The sequence below is a fragment of the Pogoniulus pusillus genome, chromosome 43 (genome assembly GCF_015220805.1).
Source record: "Pogoniulus pusillus isolate bPogPus1 chromosome 43, bPogPus1.pri, whole genome shotgun sequence".
Classification (NCBI taxonomy): domain Eukaryota; kingdom Metazoa; phylum Chordata; class Aves; order Piciformes; family Lybiidae; genus Pogoniulus; species Pogoniulus pusillus.
The window spans coordinates 1,138,208-1,145,293 of NC_087306.1; the positions used below are offsets into that span (position 1 = coordinate 1,138,208).

Consider the following 7,086-nt stretch of genomic DNA (forward strand, 5'->3'; position numbering starts at 1 on the left):
ACAGCACCAGCCGCATCCACTCCGCTTTCCAGTCACACCTCTGACACCAGAGGGGTTGGATCCGCTCTGTCCCCCCGCCCCGGGTGGATATTTCCCGGGGGACAAGCGGCAGGGAGGGAGGAGGAGCCCCAGGGCCATGAGGTGGCTCTGAGGGAGCCAAAAGGGCTCTGGTGCCACAGGGCTGGGAAGGCTTCACCCCGATCTGGGGGCCCTGTCTGCCCCCCCCCCCCCCCCCCCCCCCCATCCCTCGGGATTGGGAGCTCTGCCTGCTCCCCACCATGCCCAGGGACTGGGGGTCCTGCCTGCCCCCCACCATGCCCAGGGACTGGGGGCCCTGCCTGCCCCCCACCATGCCCAGAGACTGGAGCCCCTGCCTGTCCCTCCCCCATGGCTGCCAACCCCAGGGACTGGGGGCCCTGCCTGCCCCCCACCATGCCCAGGGACTGGGGGCCCTGCCTGACCCCCACCATACCCAGGGACTGGGGGCCCTGCCTGACCCCCACCATACCCAGGGACTGGGGGTCCTGCCTGCTCCCCACCATGCCCAGAGACTGGGGGCCCTGCCTGACCCCACCATGCCCAGGGACTGGGGGCCCTGCCTGCCCCCCACCATGCCCAGGGACTGGGGGCCCTGCCTGCTCCCCACCATGCCCAGGGACTGGGGGCCCTGCCTTACCCCCACCATGCCCAGGGACTGGGGGCCCTGCCTGCCCCCCTTATCACTCCCATCCCCAGGGCAGGGTGGGCAGCACTAACGCGAGCACAGAACCATCACATCAAGCCTTGAGGACCACAAAACCTCCACCCCCCGGGGGCAGGGAGGTGATGCCACAGCTGCTCCCATCCCCAAAAGAGATGCCCTGGGGAAGGATATGCTGCGAGCGCCACGGCCGCGGTGCAGGGGGCGAGAGGCTTTGGTGGCACTCGAGAGGCTGTGCCAACAAACGAGGGGCACCCCTGGGGACAGGAGGGGGCTCCTAGGACCGGAGATGGAAACCCAACTCCGACTCCAAAGCAGCTCAGCTGGTCAGGGGGGTGGGAGGGCAAAGCCAGCCCGAAGCACGCCTGGAACCCTGCCAAAGAGAAAGCTGCGGGCAGCGGGGAGAGGGCAGAAGAGGGCACCCGGAGCTGGTGCCGGCCGAGCTGCCAAGCCACCACAGGACTCGAGGCAGGGGCTGTGGGGCTGGCACCCCCCCGGGCTCTGGGTTCGGTTTTTGGGCTTTTTTCCTTCTTCAAAGAGGCAGCCAAAAGCTCTGCCCGGGGGAGCCTGGCGAAGCTGGCAGCTCCTCACATTACAGTTTCAGGAGGTGCCACGTTACAGAGCAGCCTGGCATGGCCCTGGGCACCGCATCGCTGCCACCCAGGGTGGAGAAGAGACCTTCAAGAGATCCTCGAGTCCAACCCTGAAGGGGTCCAGAAGGCTTTTTTTGCCCCCTCCCTCTCCAGGCTGGCTCTTGCCCTCCTGCAGCTCCCAGCCCCGGGGACGTGGACAAGGTTGGTTAGCTCCACGCTGAGTGGAGCTGCCCCTCTAGAAGGCTCTACGAGGGGTGCTGGAGGGTCCTGGAGTGCTTTGAGGACCACTCCTCAAAGGAGAGCAGCACCAGCAGGCAGCTTGCCCAGGGAACAGCAGAACCCCTGCAGCAGGGACAGTCCCTGCGGAGGGTGGGAAAGGCAGCTCCTAGGTGGGCTACAGGGCACAGAGCAGCTCAGCTCCTGAGGGGGGGATGTAGGGCACGGGGCAGCTCCCACGGGGGGCCATGGGGCGCGGCAGGTCCTCGTTGGAGGAGCGCTGGTGGGACAGGGACAACTCAGGTCTCTCAGTGGAAAAGCAGCCTGAGGGTCCCCACGCTCAGGTCACAGATGGGGACAAGCTCCCCCGGGAGGACTGGGCACAGGGCAGGGCACACTCCACAGACTCTGCCCCTGGGGGCTTCGCTATGGGGCAGGACGCACGCCAAGGACAGCAGCCCCCACAGCATCAGCCCCCATGGGCACTGCCATAGGGCAGGACACCCCCCGGGACAGCAGCCCCCACAGCATCAGCCCCCATGGGCACTGCCATAGGGCAGGACACCCCCGGGACAGCAGCCCCCTGCTCCCGCTCCCCATGGGCACTGCCATAGGGCAGGACACCCCCCGGGACGGCAGCCCCCTGCTCCCGCTCCCCATGGGCACTGCCATAGGGCAGGACACCCCCGGGACAGCAGCCCCCTGCTCCCGCTCCCCATGGGCACTGCCATAGGGCAGGACACCCCCCGGGACAGCAGCCCCCACAGCATCAGCCCCCATGGGCACTGCCATAGGGCAGGACACCCCCCGGGACGGCAGCCCCCCTGCTCCCGCTCCCCATGGGCACTGCCATAGGGCAGGACACCCCCGGGACGGCAGCCCCCCTGCTCCCGCTCCCCATGGGCACTCACCGCCGCCACCGCCGCCAGCGGCGCCGCTCCCGCCGCGCTCACCGCAACCTGTTACCTTCGCCCAGGCACCGCCCCCCGGCGCCGCCCATTGGACATCCCCTCACGAAGTCCCGCCCAGAGGCGGAGCCAGAGACGTTACGCCACGCCCCCCGCCACACCCCCACCTAGCGGCCCCGCTGATCACGTGACGCACCGGGTGCCGCCCGCGGGGCGCCGCCATCTTGGGGAGGGAGCTGCGACCTCTGCTCCGGTACCGCCGCGGCCCAGGCCCTCCCCTCCGCTCGGTGCGCGTCTGCGGCCTCGGCCCTTCAGGGAGAGCGGGGAAGGGGACCCCGGCCCTGGGGAACCCCGGCCCTGGAGGACCCCGGCCCTGGGGGGCCGAGCTGAAGCTCAGGCAGGAGAGCTTCGCCACTCCCAAGATGGCACCGGGCCCCGCCCCGGCCTCTCCCAAGATGGCGCCGGCGCCGCCTACGGTGGCCGAGAGCTGCCCCTCGGCTGCGCCTGCGCCTGCGCCGCGCGGGCCGCACCGTGACTAAGATGGAGGTGGAAGCAGCGCGAGCGCCGCCGCCGTTCTGGGCCGGGGGCCCTGCCCCGGGGCAAACCTACATCCCCAGGGGGCCCGGCCCCGCCGGCGGCCTCCTGCCGCTCACCCGAACGCTGTGAGTGCGGCGGGGCCGGGGGGGACTGGGGAGGGAGGGAGGCGGCCTGAGGGTCATGGCGGGGGATGGGGGACGGGGAGTGAGGGGAGCTGGGCAGGGGGCACTGGGGATGGCGGAGTCGGGAGGGGCGCAGGGGGTGAGGGGCACTGGGGAGGGGGCACAGGGGGTGAGGGGCACTGGGGAGGGGGGCACAGGGGGTGAGGGGCGCTGGGGAGGGGGGCACAGAGGGTGAGGGGCACTGGGGAGGGGGCACAGAGGGTGAGGGGCGCTGGGCAAGGGGGCACAGGGGGTGAGGGGCGCTGGGGAGGGGGCACAGAGGGTGAGGGGCGCTGGGCAAGGGGGCACAGAGGGTGAGGGGCGCTGGGCAAGGGGGCACAGAGGGTGAGGGGCACTGGGGAGGGGGCACAGAGGGTGAGGGGCGCTGGGCAAGGGGGCACAGGGGGTGAGGGGCGCTGGGCAAGGGGGCACAGGGGGTGAGGGGCGCTGGGGAGGGGGCACAGGGGGTGAGGGGCGCTGGGCAGGGGGGCACAGGGAGTGAGGGGCACTGGGCAGGGGGGCACTGGAAGTGCTCCTCCTGCATGGCCTGAGGTGAGGTCTGCGGAGCCGGAAGGGAGCCTCGGGGTGAGGCCGCTGCAGAGGGGCGCTGGGAGCAGGGAGCGGTGGCGAGGAGGAGGAGGAGGAGGAGAAGGAGGAAGAGGAGGAGGAGGAGGAGCGGGGCCGGGCCCGGGCAGCCGCCTGAGCCCGCGGCGCCGCCGCAGGAGCCCGATGGTGAGCGGCAGCTCGGTGCTGGGGGTGAGGTTCGCCGGGGGGGTGCTGATCGCCGCGGACATGTTGGGCTCCTACGGCTCCCTGGCTCGCTTCAGAGGCGTCTCCAGGCTGCTCCGCGTCAACGACACCACCATGCTGGGCGCCTCGGGGGACATCGCCGACTTCCAGTACCTGCAGCAGATCATCGACCAGATGGTGTAGGTGCTGCAGGGCACTGCCAGGCTGCTGCCCGCTGTGCCAGGCTGCTGCCCGCTGTGCCAGGCTGCTGCCCGCTGTGGGGGAGGAGGGAGCTGGAGTCCACCTCTGTCCCCTGGCAGATCCCAGAGAGAGTCATGGAAGGGACTGGGGTGGAGAAGACCTCCAGGGGCATCCACTCCCAAACAGCAACACAGCCTGACCCCAGCATGGGCACAGTGCCATGGGCACAGGGCAAGGCAGCAGCTCCAGCCATGGGCACTGCAGCAGCTCCCTGGGCAGCCTGGGCCAGGCCCTGACCACTCCTGCAGGGCACAAATGGTTCCTCGTGGCCAACCTCAGCCTGCCCCGGGGCAGCCTGAGGGCATCTCCTCTGGGCTGGCACTGCCCAACCCCCACCTGCCTGCAGCCTCCTGCCAGGCAGCTGCAGAGCCCAACGAGGCCTTCCTCAGCCTCCTCTTCCTCAGCCTCACCTCCCCCAGCTCCCTCAGCTGCCCCTCCCCAGCCTCTTCTCCAGACCATTGCCCACCTTCCTTGCCCTTCTTTGTGCCCTCTCCACCCCTCAATGTCCTCCTGGCACTGAGGAGCCCAAACCTGCCCCCAGGCTTCCAGCTGTGCCCTCCCCAGTGCCAGCCCAGGGGCACAGTCCCTGCCCTGCTGCTGCTGCCCAGCCCAGGCTGCTGGTGCCCTTCTTGCCCACCTGGGCACCCCCTAGCTCATCTCCAGCTGCTGGCACCAACTCCCCCAGGTCCTTTCCCACAGGGCAGTCTCCTGGCACTGCAGTCTCCTGGCACTGCCCCCAGCCCGGAGCCTCCCTGGGGTTGCTGTGCCCAAGGGCAGGTCCCAGCCCTTGGCCTTGGTGAACCTCCCCCCACTGCCCCCAGCCATGGCTGCAGCTCCCTCTGCAGAGCCTCCAACCCTCCCACCCAGCCTGGTGCCACCTGCACCCCCCCGAGGGGATGCCACTTTGCCCTGCGGCCTCCCTCTCCTGCCAGCTCCGCCCCGAGGGGCTTTGGGCACGGGGGTGGGGCACAGCTCCTGGCTCCAGCTGCTGCCCTCCCTCCCTCTCCTCCCTCCCCAGCATCGACGAGGAGCTGCTGGGGGATGGGCACAGCTACAGCCCCAGGGCCATCCACGCCTGGCTCACCAGGGTGATGTACAACAGGAGGTCCAAGGTCAACCCCCTCTGGAACACTGTGGTCATCGCCGGCTGCTACGGCGGCGAGAGGTGAGCCAGCAGCTGCCGCCCTGCCCTGCCCTGGCACCCGGTGGGCACAGGGGGTGGCTTTCCTGCCAGCCCTGCCCCAGGCTCACAGCTCTGCCCTCCCTCAGCTTCCTGGGCTATGTGGACATGCTGGGAGTAGCCTACGAGGCTCCGTCGCTGGCCACAGGCTACGGCGCCTACCTGGCACAGGTGGGCACCTTCTGCGGGGGGAGGGGGGGCATGCTGGGGGGGGGGTGCTGGGGGGCATCGTGTGGTTGGTTTTCTTCTGCTGCTCCTCTCTCTGCAGCCCTTGATGAGGGAGGTGCTGGAGAAGAAGCCCAACCTGAGCAAGGAGGAGGCTCGGGGCCTGATCGAGCGCTGCATGAGGATCCTCTACTACAGGGATGCTCGTGCCTTCAACAGGGTGAGGGCACCTGGGCACCCTGGTGGGCACCTGCAGGGCCTCTGCTGCCTGACAGCCTCCCTGGGCACCTGCAGGGCCTCCTCTGCTTGCCAGCCTCCCTGGGCATCTGGTGGGCACCTGGGCACTTGGCAGGGCCTCTGCTGCCTGACAGCCTCCCTCGGCACCTGGCGGGCACCTGGGCACCCTGGCAGGGCCTCCTCTGCTTAGCAGCCTCTCTGGGCACTCGGTGGGCACCTGGGCACCCTGGCAGGGTCTCCACTGCTTAGCAGCCTCTCTGGGCACTTGGTGGGCACCTGGGTGGGGGGAGGTTGGGGCTTATCCCAGTCCCCCCTTGGCGATCAGCCACTCCCAGGGGCTTTGCCCAGGGCAGGGGGCTTGGAGCTGTCATCTCCGAGGTCCCCTCCCTGGCTCCACTCCGGGGGTCCCTCAACCTTCTCCCCCTCCCTGCACCTCCCAACCTCTTTCCCCTCTGCCCACTCAGTACGAGATTGCTGTGGCCACGGAGAAAGGAGTGGAGCTGGAGGGACCTCTGACCTTGGATGCCAACTGGGACATTGCCCACCTGGTCAGGTAGCACCCAGAGGGGTTTCAGGCCCTGTGGTGCCCATGGAGGAGTCCTCCTGGCACACAGAGCGTGGTGGGCACCAAGGCTGGGGGGGAGCCCTGGCACCTGCTGTTCTCCTGGCACCCACAGTGGCTCTGCCCCAGGGCCTCTGCTCCAGCTTCAGAGGGCTGCAGGGGGTGGTGCAAGGGCTGCAGGGTTGGGGGGGGACAGGGTCTGGGGGGGTCCCAAGGCGAGGGGGTAGGGTTTGGTGTTGGCCACGTCCTGCTTGTGACTCTCCTGACCTTGTCCCATCTCTGTCTGCAGTGGCTTTGAGTGACCCAGGCTGGGGCCGGCCCCTCCCGAGGCCCCTCCCGACCTCCTCTCGGGGACCACATTAAAGCTGTTCCCTCACCTGTGCCTTTGTTGTCCTGCTTGGGCTCGGGGGGGGCTCAGGAGGGGCTCCTGCTGGAGGTCACCACCGGGCAGGACCTCCAGGGTGGGTGGGGGAGGGCAGCAACAAAGAGAAGCTGCCCCCACCCCGAGAAAGGGACCCCAAGAAGGGCTCCATTATGGGGTCCCAGGCTGTGCTGAAGGACCCCCCCCAAGAGGAGATCCATGAGGGGGTCCATGAGGTCATTAGGACATGGTAAAGGACCCTAGGAGGGCACCCAGGAGGGTCTCAGCCCAAAGACCCCAAGGGTTGACCTCAAGATGTCACCCATGGGGACCCAGGCCATGCTGGAGCACCCCAAGAGGGCACCCATGGGGATGTCAGGACCTGGTAAAGGCACCCAAGAGGCTCCCAGGCCAAGCTGAAGCACCCCAAGAAGGAACCTGTGGGGCTGACCCCCCAAGACGTCACCCTTGGGGTT

The 7,086-nt window shown here is 69.2% G+C and overlaps 3 protein-coding genes across 3 annotated transcripts in view; 2 read left to right on the forward strand and 1 right to left on the reverse strand.

Annotated features, from left to right (window-relative positions):
• Positions 1-2,511, reverse strand: part of CGN (cingulin) — a 24,226-nt gene extending 21,715 nt beyond the window's left edge. Inside the window, exon 1 of the mRNA XM_064176041.1 lies at positions 2,421-2,511. The gene's annotated coding sequence lies outside the window, so the exon portion shown is untranslated. The remainder of the gene's footprint in view (positions 1-2,420) is intronic.
• Positions 577-2,952, forward strand: LOC135192656 (proline-rich proteoglycan 2-like). The gene is made up of 2 exons (XM_064175929.1): positions 577-1,494; positions 2,486-2,952. Exons 1-2 carry the CDS (start codon positions 873-875, stop codon positions 2,950-2,952), a joined length of 1,089 nt encoding a protein of 362 aa, XP_064031999.1. The 5' UTR covers positions 577-872.
• Positions 2,899-6,631, forward strand: PSMB4 (proteasome 20S subunit beta 4). The gene is made up of 7 exons (XM_064176049.1): positions 2,899-3,079; positions 3,838-4,044; positions 5,124-5,270; positions 5,375-5,456; positions 5,554-5,670; positions 6,152-6,240; positions 6,539-6,631. Exons 1-7 carry the CDS (start codon positions 2,958-2,960, stop codon positions 6,549-6,551), a joined length of 777 nt encoding a protein of 258 aa, XP_064032119.1. The 5' UTR covers positions 2,899-2,957; the 3' UTR covers positions 6,552-6,631.
• The last annotated feature ends 455 nt before the right edge of the window (positions 6,632-7,086 follow it).